Genomic DNA, 24,495 nt, shown 5'->3' with positions numbered 1-24,495 from the left:
GTATAATAGTTGTTATTTGAGAAGTACCAGTGTACTGTTTTACAAAGCATCCATTAGACTTTCATCAGTTTACAGACGTCATTATTGTGAACCAAATGATACTTTCCACAGATTCACTTGAAAGTTACCTGTCGATTTAAACTTTTGTAAGTTCTTTTGTCCCATCTAATAAATATAATAGCTATTGTTCTCTGTGGAGTTATTTCACTGGGACCTTTAAATTTCTTCTAAGAGAAATCTATCACTCATTGATTAATTTACCTGAACAAAAAATCAAACTTTCAATGGTGAAAATACATGTACCAATACTAAATAAGGACTCACAAAAACGCATGTGATGTTGTATTTATTCAATATCAATAATACATTTTCAATTTGTTCAATATAATTAACACTTATTCAAAATTTAAAAGTTGATTTATGACAAAATTTTCAACATTGTTCCTATTAAAATTTGTCTTTTTGTGTGTTTGACAAATAAGAACTAGAAAATGACGATGTTTAGATCAAGGCCTTCTTAAATGTATTCTATAACTAAATAAACAGCTGCGCCACGAGCGCATGATATGCTCGTCGTCTTGTGTGTGAGGTTTTATGCAATAATCATGAATAGTTTCTGAGATACGGCGCGACATGTGAAAACTCCCCTTTTTTTTAATAAAAAAAATCAATAACTCTAAAATAAAATTTTGAATCATCACCAAAAAGTGTATACAGATCTTTAGATTAATATAATTAAGAAGTGTGTAAAGTTTTAAGCAATAATCGTAAATCGTTTTTGAGATACGGCGCGACATGTGAAAAATACATACCGTGGGCCCTGTTTTAGTTACACAAAGTTCCGTATCTCAAAAAATTTTAATCTTATTTTCATCAAAAAGTATACAGATCGTTTGACCATCATAAGAAACAACTATATTAAGTTTCATGAAATTTCGATAAGTTCTCAAGTTGAGGTGGGACATGTGGACGCCGGACATTTGTATACCATAATACGTCCCGTCAAAATTTTGACGGGCGTATAACAAACACACAAAAATTGCAAATTTCAATAGGAACAATGATAAAATTTTTGTCATATGATTAAATCAATGTTATATTAAACAGATTGAAAATATATTATTTATATTGAAGAATAATACAACATCACATGCAGTTCTGTGAGTAATAATACATGTATTTTCATCAATTTAGAAGATCACTTTTTAACTCGGGTAAATTAATCAATGAGTGATAGATTTCTCTTAGAAGAAATTTAAAGGTCCCAGTGAATAAACTGCATAGAGAACAATAGCTATTGTTTTTATTAGATGGGACAAAAGAACTTACAAAAGTTTAAATCGACAGGTATCTTTCGAGTGAATCTGCGGAAAAGTATCCTTTGGTACGCAATAAAAGTTTTGCATGTTGGCACAGTGAAACACAGTGTGTCTGTTGAAGATGATGGTGTTTGATATGGATAGGTTTGTTTAAAAATAATATGTTCCACAGGGCGCAGGTTGATACGACCTGAACACTTAGGGCACTAGTATGATACAGCTCAGAATTTTGATTGTGATGAAATATTTGACACAGCATACATAGGTTTCTGACAAAAAAATTAGAATGAATGTGGTCTAAGAACTTAAAAATTTGAAATTGGACATTTACTTATTATGGTCCAATATCCAAAATATAAATGCATGGTTAGATTCAGCATATCAAAGAATTCAATTATTGATGAAATCAAACAAAGCTTAATTTTGGACCCTTTGGACCTCAATGTGAACCAATTTGATAGTGAGCCCAAAATCCAAAATCTAAAGACATGGTTAGATTCAGCATTATAAAGACCCCAAGAATTCAAGACTTGGAATTAAACCCGGGGTCCCCATTCAAATTGGTCAAGAAATACTGTAAATTCAGAAATTATTGCAATTTTTTTTAAAATGGACAAAAATGCGAGATTAATTATTGTTATTTCATGAAAATCTGCATACATATCTTTGTATCAGATATAAGAATACAAGTTATTATTGTGATACTCAATCAGTTGGATCATTTGCATTAATAAAAAGTTCGCAATTATTTCTGAATTGACAGTAAGCAATTTATACAAAGTATTAGAAAAGTATTATTTTTGGTCCTTATTCATAAACGGTCAGGGCCATAATCCCCAAAATTAATCCCAACTTTTCAGTTTTGGTATGGAACCTAGTGGTATAATTTCATAGACTTATACTTGGGAACTACCATTTGATTTTTATGGGGGGCTAGGATCGAAAATTTTGTCCTGCCTTTTTATTTTTCCCTCTATTCGGTCCTGCCTTTTTTTTTAGTTTATCCTGACTTTTTTTATTAAAATAAATTGTCATCCTGCCTTTTTTTTTGCAAATAATCTCATACTGCCTTTTTTTTTACTCAAAACTCCTGTCCAGCCTATTTTTTTCAAATTTCATCCTAGCCCCCCCTCCCCCCCCCCCCCCCTCCCCCATAAAAATCAAATGGTAGCTCCCTTAAGTTATTGTCTTGATACCAGAAAATCCTTGTTTTTTGCCCCTTAATTCCCTTTATTCCGATGTTGTGTTTTGTGTACTATTGTTTGTCTGTTGGTCTTTTTCTTTTTTAGCCATGGCGTTGTCAGTTTATGAGTTTGAATGTCACTCTGGTATCTTTCGCCTCTCTTTTTCAACGGTTTGGGCCATTACCCTCAAAATCAATCCCAACCTTCCTTTTGAGGTATAGAACCATGTGGTACAATTTCATAGAGCGTCATATTGTGTACTTACTAACCTTTGAACAGTTCTATATTTGAAGATTATTTTAGGTCAAAAGTTACCAAAGCTATAGTTCGGCAAGGTCACATTTTAACGTGGCCTACTCTTCACCTTCCTCAAATTTCATTTAAACCTCGCTTTGAATTTATATGTTGTGCTGGATGTATAGATACGAGACACGTCCTATCGGAATGGAAACGTAAAATCCAATGCCTCATGCAGGCAAATGCCACGCACTGCACGTTAAAGAATCCTTGTAATATCTCCTTAAGATGTCTGTAATTATTGGTGGCCTGTTGTAAGGTAAAATTTCTGCCCTATCTCACACATCCTCTTTCAAAAGAGGCAGTTTATATTTGTGCTAACAAGCCTTGAAGAATTGACGTATTTTGTTTTCGTCCTGAGTATGCAAGAAATACTGCCACTATGTATTCAACATGAACAAGAAACATTTGTTCTTTTATGCATAGATGTACTGTGATCCACAAAATTTGAAAAGTAAAATAACAAAAATACTGCACTCCAAGGAAAATTCAAAACGGAAAGTCCCTTAATATATATCAAATGGCAAAAATCACAAGCTCAAACAATACAAGTATATTACGGGAAATATACATGGGATCCCTTTCATTTAAATAAAAGTAAAATAACCATGACAATAACTTAAAAATATTTTCAGTGAATCAGTTTAAAGAGGGTCGTAATGGGGGTACCTTCATGACGAATAACGATAAAAAATCTAGCCAAATGACGTTAACGATAGTTTTAAGTGCATGATGATAAAATGTACTGTACACTTTCTTTATGACGATAAAGCAATGTACTGATATTGACTAATCATGTTAAATTCTTTCCAAAAAAAATGGTAACGATAAATTATTTGAGACCTCTGATGAATCACGATGAAATTTTAACCAATTTGATGTTAACGGTAGCCGAATATGACCGTTTGACGCCTGACGGTAAAGGGCATCCCTACCCTCTTTAAATAAGGGGAAAATAAACATGGGCAATAGCGAAATGAATATTAGTTCTAGCTGCTACTACTACTACTATAACAAAGAGAGTGGATTAGGTGGCTGCCTTGATAAATCATCTGGGAAAGATTTAATTTTTTTTAAACTGTGTCAAATATCTATGATATAAGTAAAGAAAATGCAAATTTAAAGTCACCTAAAGGAAATTTGGAAATTGAATCAAACAAATATTTAATAGGATTTGAAATTTTATGTTAGTTATATTTTTTGTATCCAAGTTACACATACTAAATTGAAAATAAGTTTTATAAGTATCAACAAAATCAATAATGGCAAAGTGAAATATCATCATGATCATAGTTTTGAATTTTTGAGAATCAAAGATTTATAGAAATGTTTTCAATTAAAAAGGATCAATAAAGCAGGTATTGAGTACAGGGTTGAAGCATTTATTTTATACCTCCGAGTAAAACTGGAACCTGATAGAATGCATAGCAACGTGTAATAACATTGAATCTATGGATTCATATGTTCAACTATACCACTGGATGTACCAGTAGAATAAAAATTTCTGGACTGGTAATCACAATTTGTATAAAGTATAAAGTATATGAAATTAAAGAACACTGTGGTAGTATATATAGCCGGGCCATGCTTTCAATGGGGATGATGCGGCTTTATAGCTTGGCATATATACTTATTGACGTCATAATCACCATGTAAAACGCCATAAGTGAGTGTTTACTGTATACGATCGAAGTAAAAGGCAGAATTTTCTTGTTTCAGGGGGGGTCAAATGTTCATGGGATTCAAAATACCTTATATGACAGATATTTAATTGACAATTTTGTTCAAATAAATGATGCAGTAATTGTAGACCAATGGTTTTTGTGTAATCATAATTTGTTCTTGGTCCCCTTATACTAGCAGGACTCAACTTAACTTATTTATACTGGACCCTTAATTATCTGGACCATACTAACTAAGTCTGAACTAATAATCTGCCAGTCTGTTATAGTCTTAACCCCATTCTCTGTCTGTACTTAACCAGTTTTTAATGTCTGAACCATATTGGACCAACGGTTTATTATTATAAACAATGAAATTATCTGAAATTTAAAAATTTGATTTTAAAAAAGACCCCATTGCAATAATTAACGATGTCATTAACCAATGGCTAATACTTAAATCCAACCAAAAAGTACTGGCTAAATTTATCCAGCAGATGGAACGTTTTATGCACTAAATAATGTTTGAGCAATAGAAATAATCCATTGGTTTAAAGTTAACCAGTGGATAAGCACTAGTGCAAATATTATATATATAACCACCGGCACCGGTTTTAAACATTATCCAACGATTTGAGCAACCTAATCCAGATCAACAAAAAATGTTGATATTTCTCATATCTAACAATATTTTTCGGTGAAATTAATAAACCTCTAAGAAAAATAATTGTATAAATGGTATTGTATGTAAATACTAACTCAATAATAATAATAATTATTATAATATCTTTATTTAAAGAGAGAAACTCATTTGAATTAAACCCAATCATAAGGTAATTCAAGACCATATCAAGACCACTTTCGGCTATTTTTTTGCCATACATTTTGTCCGTTTCGAGTAGCATTTTAATTTTTTGCACTTAAATCAAAACGTCATTTGCTTTCTCTTGCTTTAGTGAACGTCCTTTGAGCGGGCCGCCATTTTAGAAATTAGCAACCTTTACGACGGACTCGAAACGGCGACGTCATAATACGGTCACGACACTATAGCGGCGCCGTGATCGATGCGTATAAACAATAGTGTGATTTCCCTTTAATTGTGGATGGTCCGACAAGCACTTGTCTCAGAAAAAAATCACATCTCTATACCTGAATGTGAGTACAGATATAATTTTTTTCTGGGACAAGTTCGTGCGTGGATGATAAATTAATGGCAGGGAATTCAACCTCACCGTAATGACTATTATATTGTAGTGATACAAATCAATATACTCTGGTTTATTGTTATATATTATATTAATACTTGTATATTACAGTTACATGTATGTATAATTTTCATGCATTTGTATATCATTCTATTCTACTATATTAATAATACTGCAGTGCAAGTGCATGGTGGACACCTCTGTAATAATTCGATTTTTGTAATAGAATGGAGTTGAGTAGCATTCGTATTTTCCCGCAAAAACGTTTAATCATCCATGCAGAGTTATCGTTACTTGAGATTGCAAACGTTCTTGAGATATTCTTCCGCATGCGTGTGCATAGATATTAATGATATTTTACTTATATGTATATACATGCAACAAAACATTTTAATATTATCAATTTATCTTCTTTAAAAAGTATTTGATGAGTATTCATTGAAGAAATGAATTTATAACAAGCGATAAGGAATGTTAGTTTGCACTTGATGATGTCTACGTATTCATCATGTTTATAGATCGGTTAAAAACCCAAAACGAATGTTACGTAATGGAAATCTAGGCAATAGCAATACACCGGAATGCCCTCACGGTCATCCGCTGTAAAAAATAGGATCTGCTATCCCGTTTGAAATACGTTTTTTATACAGGTACAGCCAAACTTACAAACCAAATTTTTGTAGCTAATGGAAGAATTTAGTAATGGTTTTAAGTAATTTGTGGTACATACAAAATGAATAATGTTTAATATGTCTCAAGATTATCAAACTAAGCATTAAACGACACAATGAAGAACGGCAGTCATGCTCTTAGGTGTAGATATAGATTGTATGCTAAATTTTGATAACCATATTAAAACCATATGAAAAAAAGCTGTCCAGCAACAAAATATCTTGAAGAGAATGGGTAGAAATCTATATAAACTGAGTCTAAACTAAGTAGACTTACTATTTTTCATACTTTTATATTGTCAAATTTTAACTTTTGTCCCTTGTCTTGGCACTTCTTTTCTAACTGTTGCCAACACATGGAAAATAGAAAAAAATCAAGATAGGGCATTACGATTTGTATAATGTGAGTATGTCTCTACATATAAAGATCTGTTAGTCAAGGCAAAAATACCTACCCTACATGTTTGAAGGATAAGTACAATGCCTTGGAGACTTACACAATTTTACATGATTTGGCCCCACCTGTTTTATCAGACCTAATCAGAACAATGCCATTGATATAATTTCAGGTATCCCAATCGTTTACAGATACCAGAAGTGAGAAGGTATGGTAAACAATCTTTAGGTATGCTGCTCTAGTTCTCTGGAACTCCCTCACCGTTGAATTCAGAGTGATCAAATTTTAATCAGTTTAAAAAGTCCATGATCTCTTGCTGGAGTGGTAAAGCATGCTCCTGTGTTGCCTGTAAATATCGACCACACTTCCATCCATACTATTGTATGTCTTGTGTTGTCTTATTGTGCCTGCACGATCTGTATATAATACACATGTCTTTAATTTATTGTGTATGTCGTATCAAAAGCTCACTCAGAGCCGCTTATGCTGTATTGTTATTTAAGTTAAATTTCAAATTGCCGATTTAAAATAAACTTATTTGATTTGATTTGACGACAGAATGTTTAAATTGTCTGTCTGCATTGAATTCACCACCAATTTTCAGATTTTCAAGAATGTGTTATAATTGAAGGTGAAACTTGCGGTTTTTCTAATAATCTTTCTCATTTCTAATGGGGTCGTACACCTTTAATCCACTGCTAATTATATTCTATTCATGTCTTTTTTATATATACAGATTCTTATTCCTTTGGACCTGGACAAGGATTTGTATAGTGTATACAAATCCTTACCCTGGAAAATATTTTTTATTGGTGGTGATTTCTTCCTTTTCTTCGTATGAGCTTCCTATTATAAGGAACACCCCTTAGCGGGTAATATTAAAATATTCAATAGGGGGAAGAAACAGTGATAAAATATATTACATCAAGGTAAAATCCAATGGTGGTGCGCTATACATTGACAGTGAAATGTAAAAAAAAAATCATAGTAGATAAAATATACAATGATATACATAAAAATGATAAAGCCAATCTACAGAAGGTCATATAACCCAAATAATTAGTCATTCATTTTACCAGCAGACCGGCAGCTTTCTTAAAGTTATATAAAAAGAAAAGCACTTGTTACAGAATAGTTGGAACGATATATACAGTAACAATCATTATAGTTCAAATTTTTTTTCTAATATTTCACTTTTCCATTGTCTATGTTTCATCATCCAATTCTTAATGACAATTGTCAGTCGTCTAGCTTTTTTAGAAGAGATACTCTTTGGTAATGTAGCTTGAAACAGAAGTGTCTTGTAAGCGTTTCCAGTTTATGAATTAGCTCTTCTTTGAATCCAAGTTGTTTGATATATTTTGTACAGTCCAGTACAAGTTGCGTAACTGCTAGTTTATTGTTAAACAGCAGTTTCCATGTTCCAGGAGGAGAGTTTTCAGTCACAAGTTGTTTAATCGGAGTGAAGTATTCTTTTCTCTAACTGCCTAGAACAGGACAAGTTGTTAGGACATGTAAGATATCCTCTATTTCCCTTTGGCATAGCAGGCATGTGGGGTCAATTGTATATTGGCTGAACTTATGTTTGTCGGCTTGCACCATGTAGGTCCCTGTCATGCAGCATCCTTACTTTTGTAGTGGCTTTTCGAATTTCTATCATATTTTGACCTACTGAGTCCCATACAGGATGAGTTGATTCTGCAATGCCAAAGTTGAGGTTCAGAAATTTTAAAGATGACATTTGGAAAGCTTCCTCTTTGAGTCTGAGGGTCCAGAAGGATGAGATTTCTGTTTTTACTAATTTCTTCCAGGATAGTTTTGATGGAATTGGAATGTTTTTGTCAAAAATGTCCGGTAGATTGTATTTTGATATTAATAAGGCAGTTTGAAAGAAGAAGCTATTGTTGTTGTCAAAGTTCACTGCAATTTGTCTGTTAATGATTTCTTTAATTTTATTGTTGGAGCAGGTTGTAAGGGAGTGTAGAAATGTTAATTTCCTCTTGTGAATTTCTGCTTCTACAGGGAGAACTCCAAGAAGTAAGTATACCGCCGGTTTTGCTGTCCTCGTGGCAAGAGCTTGTATTGCACGCAGTGTACCAATATGGAACCTCTCCAAAATCTGAATCTGAGTTTTTGTTAGAGAAAGGATTTCAAGGCCATATAGTAGTCTTGGTAGCACATATGTTCTATATATTGTGTAGGAGATTTTAGGGCTTAGTCCATTTGTACCATGAAGTCCTGAATTCATAAGGGCATATTTTGTTCTTCGAGTAGATTTTACACGGTCTTCTATATTTATTTCATTTTCTTTTAGGCCTAAATGGGTAGTTTCATTTGAGAGTTCAATTATATTTTCTGATAAGTTCCAGGTGTTTGTGCTGTGATTCTTTGCAGATCCGTAACAGATGACTTTCGATTTTGTTGGATGGATATTGTAATGATGTTGATTTGCATATCTTCCAATGGTGTTTAGCATTATTTGTAGTTCTGCTGGGTTAGAGCTTATCAGGGCGATGTCGTCAGCACAGGTAGGCGTTCCACAGTATATATTTCCAAGACTAAATCCTATTGCATTTTTCTCTAATTCTACTAGGAGATCCTCTACAAATATCTTATAAAGATGGGTTGACAATATTCCACCCTGCCCGACTCCTTGGAGTATATTGAAGCTGTCGCTAAGTTTCCCTTGCCATTTGACTTTAGATGTAATGCCAGAGTATAGATCTTTGATGACAAGCCATAGATCTGGGTGTATATTCCTATCTAGCATTTTGTCGTGGAGTATCAGATGCTGGACTACATCACATCAAAGGCAGATTGGACATCAACAGTAGCCAGATAGAGAGAGTTGTTTTTCCGTTCACATTTGCATTCTGATATAATGAGACTAGCAATTAGTGGACATAGCCCTTCTGTAAATCCAAATTGTAGATCAGTGTTAGGAGTAATACTGAGTTTGCCAAAAATACAGAGTTCATGGAGTTTAGAGATTACAGGGGTTACAGTAATTCCTCTATAACTGGATACTAGACATTGATTTTTTTTCCTTTTTAAGTACTGGAGTTAGAATTCCAGACTTCAATTCAGTTGGGACTGCTCTATTAATGAGTATATTATTAAATATATTTGTGAGCGTCGGAGTGACTGTTTCTTTAGCAAGTTTTAGATGTTCTGCACATAAGCCGTACTCGTCTGGGGATTTGCCAGTGTTTAGGTTGTCTATAGCTTTGGAGATGTCATCTTCTTTGTATGGTTCTATATTTGTTTGTTGGTTATATAGAACTTCTTCCACTAGTCGCTGCCTTATTTGGCATAGTTCCAAATATGAGTTATCAAATTCTGATTCTTTTGGGATACTGAGATCTTCATAGTACTTTGCGAATGCTCTGTATAGTAGGATTGAATTCTAATTCACCCTCTATGTCTATACCTGTTGAATTTGTTCTAGGTTTGGATCTATTCCTATTGATTAATTTGTAGAATAAGTCGGTGGATTGATTATCCATAATTTGCTGGTATAAATTCAATCTATCTTCAGCATGTTCCTTTCTTTGCTGACTGCGGAGCTTTTTCTTTTCTGCTTTTAGTTGTTTCCTGAAAGGGTGGTCTGGTTGTTTGCCTTCAAATTTCCATTTTGAGTATAGCTGTTTGCAATTTTTTAGATGTTTTTTGACTCTAGGTGATGCCTTCCATTTTGGACTTTTCAGTTTAATGGGTTTGGTTGGTACTGCTTTGTTTGAGGCTGTAAGTAAGGCTTTTGTGATATTTTGGATGCTGTAGGATGGTTTTTGAGTCAGTTGCAGCTTTGAGATTTCATTCTGGACAGATTCTATATATAGAGGGAGATCGGTCTGGTCCCATTGAAGCTTATGAACTGTTTGAATTTCTTTATTGGCTTTGTTTACAACAGTGGGGATGATAATGTTAGTCGTCACTGATACTGGCACATGAGCTGATACATTTGAAGATGAAGTTATTCCAGATTGTATACTTTTTAAACAGATTTTCTTGAGAGGAGAAGATATAATCTATTTGGGAGCTTGATTGTACTGAATGGTGGAAGAAGGTTTGTCTGTCAGATTTATCTTTATCAGCAGTTAAGCTCTTGTATGAATTCCTTTAATAATTGATCAAGGGTGCTCCCTTCATACGGTTTCATACAAATTATACACATATATGTAAAAACACGTTGCCTTCCCTTTCCCTATGCATCCCCTACAGTAATAAAAGACAAAGATAAATTGTTTAGCTGAGAAATTTGTTGATCAGTGGCCTGTTACTAAGAGAAAGACAATTAATTGCAGTTATTATATGCATCATGATACAATAGAACTTCAGGAATAAAGAGAACCATCGGTAGTTTTAAATGTTAACTAAACTCCACAGGCACTTTACGCAGTAAAAAATATACCTATAGACTATACACTTTAATACTTTACCCAATAATTTGTATAGTATTGACCACATAAATATTTTCTTAACTTCCGCAAGGCTTTTGAGACACATGTGTTGGTCCTATTACCAGTTTGGCCATAGTCTAGATGCCCTCTAGCAGTTAATTTTGTACGTACTACACATGTAAGTCTCGCTGAGCACTCTCCTTCTAGTGCAAAGAAAGTAGTGATCAGTTACAGCATTTTTTTTCAAATAATGGATAAATATAATAATTCAAGTGTTTTGACAAAAGATTACTTTGAAAATGAATTTTACTTAACAAAAAGTAATTTTGTCAAGAAATGTGCATCTACCATGTCTACAGCTCTAAAAATGGTTGGCACTATAACTCATTATGACTTATCAATCACAAGAACTTTAAATTTTACTTGAAAAATAAGTGAACGAAAATAAAATTGAATGCAAATAGGAAATAAACCTAAAGTTAACACTTGTAGTAGTATCAAGAAAGAGTTTAGTACGTTTCCTGAAGCCTATGTGTTTGTTATTCCAACACACCTTCTCTGTTGTTATGACTAATTAGAAAGGTATTTCACCTGACCCATATACTTCATTTCTTGAAACTGAATTTTTAATGTTATATCAACATGTAGCCTAAATATATGAAAATAATGGAATCTGAAGCAAGACGATGAATCAAATATTTTTGCCATATACGTTTTCAAGACAAAACAGTCAACTAAACACGACTGAACATAAAAAGGTGTACCCAACTTTCTCTTTTTGTTGAAATTATTGCTCAAACTTAGGATTTTTTACATCATAACATACTAGTATAGTATGCAGACACATATCATAATGCTATAAAAAGTTAATGTAAGTGCATGCTATTTATATTCCATTACAAATTATTTCGAAGATGAGTGCAATAAGGTAAACTTATAGCATTCTCAAAATATGTTTTACTCCCTATTTCGAAAAATTTCACGTTTAAAATAAATCTTACCACGACAGGTTTGTTCAATGTAAATTGAATTTCCTTCTACAAAAAATGTTTAGATCCATGTTAACGTTGCTTTTAATAAATATTTGTTTTTAAAACAAAACAAAACCGGGTCCTGATGTAGTAAACAACATTGACAAAACCAGGTCCTTCCATTTTGACATAACCTATTTTGATCCATGCATAGAAATACAAATACATGTATTGAGGTGCTCAAGGTGACTAGTCTTGAAATCTCCATGTTTAAATGATTTATTTCTGTACAATGTGCACAATTTAAAGTCATATGAAAGGAGTTTCTTTCAATTTTAATGTTAATTTTAATTTAAATAAAATTTGTATGCATGCATACAATGTATATACTAAACTACGTCCTGTATGCACGTTTTTTATAATTATTAAGAATCTATAACGTATTATCGACAAATAATATTTCATTCAGTGATTGTTGATATCAAGCTTACTAACTTTCGAGTTAGTTTTGCTGAAGTTTACCGGAGCGTGACATTGATAAACAATCAACACAAAGCACGTGGAGCTCGTGACAAACAAGTGAAGTGAAAGAGCCATGATATTTGTTTTTTTTAAATTTTCCATGCGTTCCCATTTTTTACTTAAACTTTTCCTAACAGTTGTGAAATGGTTTTTTGTATAAGATTTGTTCTTCATAGTCAGTTATTATTTTTTACTTCCAGTACACGTTTGTTTACATTCTGTCATCATGCTTTTCCCCTCGCACTTGAGCTGTGTGGTGGCCGAAGTTCTAACGAGAGGTCATGAAGTTAAGGTCACTGCATATGGGGAAAATATTGGCGGATTAGTAAACAGGAAGACAATAATTTAATATCAGTACATTTATGAAGAATTAGATGATATAAAGGATTATCTTTTACAAGAAAGTTAACTTGCACTTGTTATATAGTAACACTTAGCCATTCAAGTATATAAAACATATTCAATTTTTTTTTTAAATTTGAAGTTTCATATGACTTTAATGAGATATTAAAAAAATTTGAGGTACTGTAAGGTTCACTCAATTCATCATTTCGACGTGCATTTTTACTTATTTTTTCATTAATCTAGAACAGTTGTAGAAAATATAACATCTCACAATCGAAAATAGGCATTTTTGCACCTGTCCCAAGTCAGGAGCCTCTGGCCTTTGTTAGTCTTGTATCATTTTTAATTTTAGTTTCTTGTGTACAATTTGGAATTTAGTATGACGTCCATTATCACTGAACTAGTATACATATTTGTTTAGCGGCCAGCTAAAGGACGCCTCCGGGTGCGGGAGTTTCTCGCTGCATTGAAGACCCATTGGTGGCCTTCGGCTGTTGTCTGCTCTATGGTCGGGGTGGTTGTCTCTTTGACACATTCCCCATTTCCATTCTCAATTTTATATGTGTAATTTTATTCTTCAATTTCATAAAAATAACAATGAATAAACAGAAATCCTACTTTTTCTATGTCTGTCAGTTGTCCGTCACCGTACTGGATATAAGATACTATTGTGCTTTGTGATCTCTATTATTTAAGCATGTTTCCAGACCCCACAACTACCTGTAGGACAATGGTGTTTGTTCTGTTTATCTTAGAAAAATCAATGGAATTAATATAATCATGATACACTTGGTATGTACGTGGGGTCTACCAATTTTTACAAATAGTAAACATATTTACCACTAACTGACTAAGGTTCACTACATTTTAGTTCAGCTTTTTAAAGATACTGTTTTCTCACTTTTGATATGTTTCCTTTGACCAGTTTTACTTGTTTTTGTAATTGCCATCTGACCACTGATAGATTAAAGATATCAACCAAGATACTTTATTGATTTGACTAGCAACTGCACCGAGCACATACTTCATCAAGAATAGGACCAAACTTGCTGGCAACTGAATTTATTCAAAACAAGTATTTAAAAATCTAATGGCTTCAGTCAGCTTGTTAGAGTCAAATAAATGCACATGCTATAAATTGGCGTCGACTTAAGCGGTACTATTGATAAAAATAAACCACAGTTCACCTTCTTGCTCCCCACCCGCCTCGGAGTGCCAACTTGTGCGATGCTTGTGTAAAACTACATAAAATTACAACATTTAGGTAATCAAATTTTGTCATACAAAATAACAACATTTAAAACTTTGCATTAGATAATCTATAGTTCATTGAAAATATTGGGAAATAAAGAATGGTCCGTGCAATTGTTTTTCTCTAATTCTTACCCGCTTTATCCTTTTCTTGATCCGTTGATTATTTTTATTTAATTATTGTGTGGTTCGTTTGATCTCAGATATTCATTGGTCAAAATTCGATTATGACGTCAAGTTTTCTTGCTCTCCTCTGAAATTCCCATAGTGACGTCAACGAATATACAATCATTGTCAACAGTGATCATGTTGAATTTCAACTTAACAATCGTTGTAACCATTCACATGAATTTTGTCTCTTTTGACACAAAACTTCTTTCCTACCCAAGGTCGATGGTTCTCCCTAGGCACTCTGGATTCCTCCACAGATAAAAACAAGCGGCCACAATATAGTGCAAAAGTGCTGAAAGTGTAGTATAACACCAATCAATCAATCACAAAACTGCTTCTTTATTCGTTACATCTCAGATTAGGATAATAAATGAAGTTTCTCTTTGAATTTAATGTGGTTCTTAATATACACAATATTATTTTTGAAAATAGAGAATAGAAATTATATATATATTAGGGTATGTCATTTGTGGAAGGCTAAAAAAGACTTTCAGAAAAAAAGAGCACTAATCGGCAGAATCCTATAGTTGTCTAAAAAAGAAAGTATAAGAAACATAGTCACCAACCACTGCCTGTAATATTCTGTTGTAGTACTAGATTCAGCTAAAATATTTAGACACCTGCTGTACATGTTGACCTCTAGCACAATTAATATAACATAGGCAGATCCAGGGGGCGGGGGCCCCCTTTAGTGGGAAAATTTTGGTTGATTATATAGGGAATCACTGAAGCATGACTGGAAAAGTTCTGGATCCGCCACTGTATAATATTGTTCAAATCTGCACTACATACAATTTGTGAAATAAAATGTTTCAGGGATTTTTCTTGTTTAAATGCATTAGATATGGTGTATACTTTTCTTTATAAGTATCCATAGTTTCTACACATTTTATACTAGGTCAGTTTGTAAATAATTCCATATGATGTCGATATAATGGATAGTTTTCTTCATAAAATTTGGATGAGGTCTCAGATAAAGAAATAAACCCATTATTTGACAATCTCAAAGAATAATTTTTGAAATTAGCACACAAAGTAAAGATATCACATAAATATGAAGAGTCATTGATATTAATAAAGTTAAACATTAAAACTTGATTGTGATATTCTATTCATTCATGAATAGTTAACCAACCTAGTTTTCGAAGTAGCTGTAATGATAGGTATATTATTTTACAGAGACAAGTGCCTGTGTTTAAATCAGCAAAGTTCAAAGACTTTTTGAAAATTTTAACATACTTTTAGCATATTTATAAGTATAGCTGTTTTTATTTTTCAGAATATGATGAAATTTGGTGACCATCGTATATGTAATAACTGTTTTAAAGCTTTACAGTTATCTGTGTACAGAAAGCAATATGTGCGGATGAAATGGACATCTACAGCTGTCCGTCAGTCATTTATAGATTTCTTCTGTCAGAATCATGACCACAAGTTTATCAAGAGTTCATCAATTATCCCTACTAAAAATCAAGGAACTTATTTCACAAATGCTGGAATGAACCAAGTAAGTATACTGGTGTCTTTATCCAGGGTTGACAATACTTGCACCTATATTTATTTTGTGTTAAAACTTTGAAAGAGAAGCAAACATTACTATCTTAGTAGGCATTGAGATGTTGTCAGAATTGAAAACTGAAACAATTTCGAACATTACAATGTCTTTTCGTTTTATTTTGCAAAATTTTATGCAAAAGTGACATACTATACACTCATTATAAATAGACTATATTCAAATACTAAGGTTCTCACAACTTACAAATTTCAAAGATCAATACAGGAACAGGATTGTTTGCTATTGTTTTGGAATTTTTCAATGTGTAAAAAAAAAAGCTAATCTAGTAATTAACTAGAAAGACTGATGGACTTGAATTTGATGAATTAAAAAAGAAAAAACACCTATTACACAATTAATCTGGGAAGTCCATCATGAATTTACCTATGCAACAATTTCTTAAGAAAAATTTAAATTGTTGTAGTTGATTAACATATTTTGAAAATGAAGTATATATGGTTCCCCTGAAAATACATACTTGGCAGATTTTATAATTCATGAATCAGAAAAGCATTTTGAGAATTTGTATGATAAAATGGCAAACATAAGTATGGCTAGATTTAAAACCTCTATCCCAGGCAACTTTGATTTTTTTTTTGTATTTTGTAGGTAGGCAGATTAAATTATTTTGACTTTTAGTTCAAGTTGTGTAAGTTTTATTTCAAAATAATTAAATTTATTTTGGTTGTGCTAAATTTGGGGTGTATACAGAAGGAAATCTTACAAGCAAAACATATATATCTTTATCTTTATATCTTACCTGTATTTAAAACTACAATGTTATGCCTTACATGATTTAGAAATAAACTCTTAAAATGAAAGATATTATTTTAGAAATATTTTTTTTTCTAGTTCAAGCCGATATTTTTAGACACCATTGATAAGAGCCATCCTATGTCAGACTTGAGACGTGCTGTCAACAGTCAGAAGTGTGTACGTGTGGGAGGTAAACACAATGACCTGGAGGATGTTGGTAAAGATCTCTTCCACCACACTTTCTTTGAGATGTTAGGAAGTTGGTCTTTTGGAGATTATTTCAAGGTTAGAAACTTATTAAAACTCTAAAGCACTCATTTTCACAGGATGTATCAATGTTGCTTTTATTCAAAATTACAAATTATGAGTGTTGATTTAAATTCATTAATTTCTAGAGACAACATAATGTGAATTTTGAATTTTTTAAAGTAAAACATTTTCAAATATTATACTAACAGAAAAGTGCTTCCAGATTATGAACAGACATTTTGCCAATAAAACTTAAAACTTAGAATTAGATTTACTTTTTCAGATGGAAGCCTGCAGTATGGCATTGGAACTTTTGACAACAGTGTACAAAATACCAATCAACAGACTTTATTTTACATACTTTGGAGGAGATGAAGGTCAAGGACTGGCGCCTGACATTGAAACAAGAGATATATGGCTTAGTTTAGGGTAAATTAAGTTGGTCTGATTATATTGTTTAATGTAATATATAATCTCTGTATTGTCAACTGATAGAGCACTTATATGAATACAAATACAAACTTTAAAAAATCACAAAAATTGATAATTGCAAAATCAGCTAGAAAAGACTAAATGCGAAATAAAGTATCCAGGAAATTAATTTGACTACTTCAGTTTGATCATAGTGTTATTAGGGCCCCGCCGAATGGCGGCCGCCCTATAGTGATCAGTCTGTCCGTCCGTCTGTCCGTCAGCCTGTCCGTCAGTCTGTCCATCTGTCCGTCCGTCCGTCCGTAACAAATTGTGTCCGCTCTATATCTAGAGAACCGTTATGATTTCAAAGTTTATACTTGACATGTATATTAACCAACACCAGAGGGTGTGTCATAATGTATGTACAACTTCCTAGGTCAAAGGTCAAGGTCAAAAACTTTGGTTTTAGTTGACAACCCCATGTCCTATGGTAAAGATCGTGTCCGCTCTATATCTTGAGAACCGTTATGATTTCAAAGTTTATACTTGACATGTATATTAACCAACACCAGAGGGTGTGTCATAATGTATGTACAACTTCCTATGTCAAAGGTCAAGGTCAAAATCTTTGGTTTTAGTTGACAACCCCATGTCCTATGGTAAAGATCGTGTCCGCTCTATATCTTGAGAACCGTTATGATTTCAAAGTTTATACTTGCCATGTATATAAACCAACACCAGGGGGTGTGTCATAATTTATGTACCACTTCCTAGGTCAACGGTCAAGGTCAAAAACTTTGGTTTCAGTTGACAACTCCATGTCCAATGATAAAGATAGAAATTTTTTACCACACATTATTCACAGCGGGGCCCACAGAGATGGCTCCCATCTCAATGATATGTAGTTCCTTTTACTTCAGTTTGATATATATCATAGCGTTATTCCTTTGATATGTTTTAGTGTTTCAGCTGACAGAGTTTTACCGTTTGGGATGAAAGATAATTTCTGGGATATGGGAGACTCAGGGCCTTGTGGACCGTGTACAGAAATTCACTATGATTACATAGGAGGTCCAGACTCAGTGAGACTGGTGAATATGGGCTTTCCTGAGGTTCTAGAAATATGGAATTTAGTATTTATGCAATACAACAGGTAGTAATATATGGTCATTTTGTATTTAAAATTAAGTTTACTTACATATGTTTTACAAGTTGTACACGATTTAAACTTTTGTACCTTTTGATAAAAGGATATATGTTAGATGTATATAATACACAAATTTCGTGGGAAATGACCTTTTATCAGTACTATATTTCAGCTCTTTTCTTGACAGTTCTTAAATGTTATCAATGAACTAAAGTGTTCATACCTTACATTTAGATTCAGGCTGCTCTAGGATCAGCATAAACTAAGCCCTTCATTTATATTGTTACGTGTACATATTTGGGAATTACAATTGCTGGGTTATCAATGCATGCTATATAAAAAAATAGTAAAGATTTTTGCAATGACTGTTATGATTTGCATATATGAAAGTATAATGCTACAATGCATATGCAATTATATCTTTCTTTGGTGTTTACATGTCACTTGGGGTAACGTATGATTGAAATTAGGATTATGATTCTCAAGTCTTACTTCATCTACCATAATGGGTCTTATACGTCTGCACTGGTAAATTGTCCGGACCCCCTTTTCCTCACAAGAATTCAGAAAAAAACTTTTTATGACTGGTTGGAAATAAGGCCCCTCATGGGGGTGTCCAAGTAATCACATAATCACAAATGTTTTGCCAATATAATCACAAAATCCTTAATTATTTTTTTAAACAAGATAATCAAATAATCAAAAATACAGTCCTAGATTATCAAATAATCAAATAATCATGAAACATTTGGCCTGGTAATCAAATAATCACTACAAAAACTGCCAAGTAAACACATAATCAAAAACCCCATGAGGAGGCTCGGAAATCGTAATTTGAAATCATGTGTTCAGGTTTGCTTTATTTTCCATCACTAAGTAAAAGTTGAAAATACTTCTAAATGATTATTGAACACTTCAAGCATTTTAGATTAAGCCAAATTCAACAAAAAAAGAAGTTTTGTTTGACATTAACCGGAATAGCACATATAAATCACACACAAATACAGTGAGAATTTGTGGAAAATCTGTGCTTAATAGATATCACTATAGAATACTACTTTGAAAGTAAAACAGTTCCCTCCTTTAGTGAAATACTGTTTAATATATTCATCACATTATGTTTGAAGGACCTTTAGCTAAAACAAAACACATGCAGCAGTATGGAACATCAAAACAGAACAAATAACTTATTACATTTTGTAATTTAACCAGCGTATGCGTAAGCTTGTTCTAGGCTGACTTTTTAAATTATATGTAGCGTCAGATACAAAGGGATTTTAATGTTATGGAAAGAAATGATAGATTTGAAATGAAGCATATGATTTTGATATTTATCAGTTAATATTGTATTTTTAAATTAAAATGGCATATCAATATTGATTAGGTAAATTTTAAGTTTTGAAAAGAAAGATGGGCACCTCTACAATTTCAATAACAAACATGGTGGAACTTAAAAAAACATTGCACATTTATTATTTTCTTTTGTTTCTTGCTTTTAGATCTCAATAATTCGCAAACCTGCCTAGCACTTTTTATTTTGGAGTGAAAACCATGGACAATACAAGACAGAATTCTGTATTCAAAACTTGTCTTATTTATTGTTCTTCCTTATTTTTGATGCAAAAGTTAAAGTTTGAAATGAGTATGGCTTTTTTAACTTTATTTTTTTACTGCCTAATTATTGGTTGAAATTAATAAAAAAACTAAAACTTACCTGTTTTATTTAAGAATAATTAACCTGATCAGTTGAAATATGTTTGTGTCTTTAATGTTATATTTGAGTTAAACTTTTTTGACAGTTTAATACTATGTTGTAGGAGAACAGATGGCACTTTAAAGCCATTGAATAGGGTACATGTTGATACAGGGATGGGAATGGAGAGAATGTTGGCTGTGATGAACAACACATCTTCAACTTATAATACAGATCTATTTATTCCTGTGTTTAATGCTATTCAAAAGGTTTGTGCTCGTTTCAGTTTTCAAAATATTTTTATGATGGAACATTATTGCAGACACACAGCAATAGACAGCTAGTGTTTTACTTTTGTAACTAAAAGTTTGTAGTGGCAGCTTAGATGACCACTGGAATGTTTTATTGGCTGGAATTGCAACAATAGGCACCTTGGAATCATTTGTATGCCTTACAAATCCCACATTTGATTTACTCTGTTTTATCTTTAAGGAAAATGTATAGCCATATTCACTTTTAATAAAATAATAGTTTCAAATTTGCAGTAATATAAAATAAAAAGATATGGGAAAAGTATGTATTTGTTTATAGATATATATACATTCAATGACTTTTATTATTTAACCTGATATTTTAGGGTTGTAATATTAAAGGTTACGGTGGGAAAACCAATGATCCTATAGATACAGCCTACAGGATTGTAGCTGATCACACCAGAATGGCTTCAGTCTGTATTGCTGATGGTTTGCTACCAGGAACTAGAGATCAGGGGTATAATCATGTTTATTTGCAATATAATATTCAGTTTAAGATCAATCACTGGGATTCAATGGTATCAGCTATAGACATGTTTTGAAAAATGTGGATATCACCCTGCAAGAATATACCTAACAAGATGTCAAAACTTTTCATTTGATAGACAGCACCCCTTTTTAAAGAAATGTTTAAATTTATGAGGTTTTAGTTTTCTTATATTGCAAACACATAAAAACATTTGAATTGCACTAGTGATCTCAGTGGTGTCATGTTAGGGGCTTGCCTCTAGTGCAAATAATTAGTTTGAACCACGGCCAGGTCAAATTAAAGACTTGAAAATGGAATGTTCTGCTTCTCTGCTAAGCACACAGTGTTTAGGAGTAAGAGCAAAGACTGGTTGGCTACGAGTCATAATTATGTGTCCTACAGGGTTATATGTCTTCCTGCAGACTGTTACCTTTTCGAACAAGTATATGAAAATCTGGCTCCGCATGTCAGTCTGGTACAAAGCAGGGTTTATATACATATCACATTAACATGTTCTCATCCTGAATTTACATTTTATTTGCCACTGGAAGTTAAACAGCCATCCATCAACATGGTTCCTAGAAAATCTAATTGTCTTATGCATCAATTTGCACACATACACACTGTGATTTTTTTTTTAATGTCTTAAAAGCAATGCAATGCACATTGTTTCAACTTTTCTGGGTTGTACAGGTTTTTTTCATGAAATATATTTAATGTAAAAAAATCATATTAAAGCATAAAAGCTATGAAATAGAGAAATAGAAAAACACTTCCAGGCTGTCAGTATCTGTTCCTATTATTCATGCACTTGGAGAAAAGAAAAAGGAAAGTTGACTTAACTCCCAATATCTCTAATGAATAAAGGTGTACAAGATGTGGCTGGATTTCAATTCAGGATGGAACTCCAATTAGATAGCAAACTTTAAAAATTAACATAGATCTTTGAGAGAACTCTTAACATTGGGGTAACATCCAAACCATTCAATAAAGACAACTGGGTATCTTAAATCATTGTTCCCAGTATTTTTCATACCATTGGACAATAATGAACAAAAATCAATCTGTCAATATTTTAATGGCATAATTTTATTCCTTATAAATATAGAAGATGTGGTATGATTGCCAATGAAACACCTTTCCACCAGAGACCAAATAACGTAGAAGTTAGCAACTACAGGTCACTGTACGGCCTTCAACATTGACCTTACTTCATACTGCATAACAAGCTAGAAAAGGCCTGGACATGACAAAAGAAAAACAATTCAATTCATTTCTTGTTCATATATAATCCTATACAATTAGTGATTGAAAGAGAGAAAACCTCTTTCACCATTTGTTTACCAATTATTTGATTTGCTTTTAAAAACAATAATGTGAAATTTTATAAAAAATCTTATTAATTACATTTGTTGACTAAAATATTACTCAAAGGTTCAAGAATATAAATTTACACATATAACATAACATAAATATATGGAATATTTCTTTTAAATTTACGTTTGTCAATAGGGACATGAGGGATGTGTTCCTTAAAATAACAAATATCTGCACATTGTCAATTATTTAACTTTATATCCAATAATTTCCACTAACAAGCAGTTAAAAATATATTACAGACACAAGCTGAGGTCTGTTTTGTTCAGATGCTTTCACCAATCAAAGCGGATGTTACAAATGCCTCATGGATTAGTGCCTTCACTTGTTGATGTGGTTGTCCAAAGTCTGGTATGATGATTATTATACTGCTTTACAAAACTGAATTTATGTCTTGACGATTTTCATCAAACTTTTACATATTGGAAAAAATGAAAAAAGTATTAAATTCTGAACAAGTTAATTAAAAAAGCCAAAAAAAAAAAAGAAAAGCAAAATAAGTTAAAAGGAAAAAAAAACTCAATCGCTGTGAGATATAACGGACCTGATTTCATTTTTCAATATCTTTTTTGAAAAGTTCAACTCTAGCAATGACATTAAAGTGAATAGATTTTGTTGACTTTTAAAATCATGTGAGTTGTTTTATTTGATGACAAGACACACCTCTCTTAGACATTCAGATTAGTTTTATATGGAGCCCTGAAATAAATTAAATCATATTTTTTTTTGTCTAGGGAGAAGCTTTTCCTGAATTGCAAGAACATAGATTAAAAGTGAGTCAGTACATGTATTGGCTGTAATAGTTTGCATATATTTTATATATGTTTTATCATTACCAATGTCTCCTTCAACTGTGATATGTACAAGAAGCATATTTATTAATCTTGTATTATTGTCCATGGTAGAAGTATCTCAATAATAACTGCAAGCATTAAATTTAGGAATTTTAGTACATATTACTACCTACCTACAGGTTTTTCCAGCAGAACTATGTCAGATGACAATAAGTACAAATATTTTGAAAATATCTGATGTTGTAGTATAAACACAACAATTATAGTTGGTAATTGTGAAACTAATTTGTGCTTATTACAAAATCACTGGAAAAAATTACCACCAATGCTTGTGTTTCTTTCTGTATTTATAAAGGGTATACAAAAACATTTGATAAAGATGGTATCATGCTGAAAAATAAATCTGTTTCCAAAGTTTGACAAACATATTCCAAGGTTACCAAAGTAATGGTGTAGTTCTTAAAATTTCTTCTTTGTTTTATTAAAAGTCTAATGATCACATATTATGGTATCTTTTATTACATAATCATTGATATACAAATTATCATTCAATTATACTAACTTGTACATTGTATAGGAGTTTTTGAAATGTATAATAATTAAATTACATATTGTTTCAGATTAAAGATGTGATATCTGAGAGTGAGGACCATTATGAAAAAGTATTTAGAATTGGAGCAAAAGCTTTTGACAAATACTTGTCTTCTAACAAGGATACCCCATCAAGACATTTAACAGGTCAGCATAATTCCTCAAAATAAATATATTTAAAGGTTGGTAGTTATATAACTGCTAATGTTTTTGTAAAGAATTTGAGAGGAATGGTTGACATTTAGTTGAAGGAGTTGGTTGCTCTGGGATAGAATTTGTGAATTATTGAATGAAGCTTAGTATTCTACTAAAGATTCTCATATAATTAGGTTTCTCAAAGTATTGGGACATTCCATAAAGATGTATGAATGTCTTAAAAGTCATGTTAAGTGTTTCAACCTATGGAAAAACAAACTAAAGTAATCATTAGTAATGGGAATCCTTCTATAACCTGGCAGCTGCAGAATTTGTTAAACATATGTAATCAATAAGTATGAACATTTACTGATAACTTCATCAGTACTACCATAGTTTATTGTGAAGAAGGAAACTTAAACACACATTCCTGCATATAGAACAAAACTTATTCCCATCAAATGATTATTTGCCTGTCCCCTATAAGAAATCTCATCATTGGTTGTCTTTATGTTTTTGTCTAATTGCTAAATTGATTTTTATTTTGGATTTTTCTTCATTCTCCATTGATTTGCTTTGCCGCTTGTAATTTTTTTGTCCATTTAAA

The 24,495-nt window shown here is 32.3% G+C and overlaps 1 protein-coding gene across 1 annotated transcript in view; it reads left to right on the top strand.

The window, feature by feature from the left end:
• Window positions 1–10,943: 10,943 nt before the first annotated feature.
• LOC127736063 (alanine--tRNA ligase, cytoplasmic-like) overlaps window positions 10,944–24,495 on the top strand; it is a 29,276-nt gene continuing 15,724 nt past the window's right edge. The window contains exons 1-10 of the mRNA XM_052246563.1: window positions 10,944–11,090; window positions 15,674–15,901; window positions 16,802–16,990; window positions 17,238–17,383; window positions 18,330–18,521; window positions 20,333–20,477; window positions 20,846–20,979; window positions 22,611–22,719; window positions 23,103–23,141; window positions 23,783–23,900. Coding sequence (XP_052102523.1) covers window positions 15,677–15,901; window positions 16,802–16,990; window positions 17,238–17,383; window positions 18,330–18,521; window positions 20,333–20,477; window positions 20,846–20,979; window positions 22,611–22,719; window positions 23,103–23,141; window positions 23,783–23,900 — 1,297 coding nt within the window. The 5' untranslated portion in view covers window positions 10,944–11,090; window positions 15,674–15,676. The remainder of the gene's footprint in view (window positions 11,091–15,673; window positions 15,902–16,801; window positions 16,991–17,237; window positions 17,384–18,329; window positions 18,522–20,332; window positions 20,478–20,845; window positions 20,980–22,610; window positions 22,720–23,102; window positions 23,142–23,782; window positions 23,901–24,495) is intronic.

Source organism: Mytilus californianus, unplaced genomic scaffold (genome assembly GCF_021869535.1).
Source record: "Mytilus californianus isolate M0D057914Y unplaced genomic scaffold, xbMytCali1.0.p SCAF_3, whole genome shotgun sequence".
NCBI classification, from domain to species: domain Eukaryota; kingdom Metazoa; phylum Mollusca; class Bivalvia; order Mytilida; family Mytilidae; genus Mytilus; species Mytilus californianus.
The sequence above is the reverse complement of the archived record's forward strand: the minus strand, read 5'-3'. Positions and strand labels throughout refer to the sequence as shown.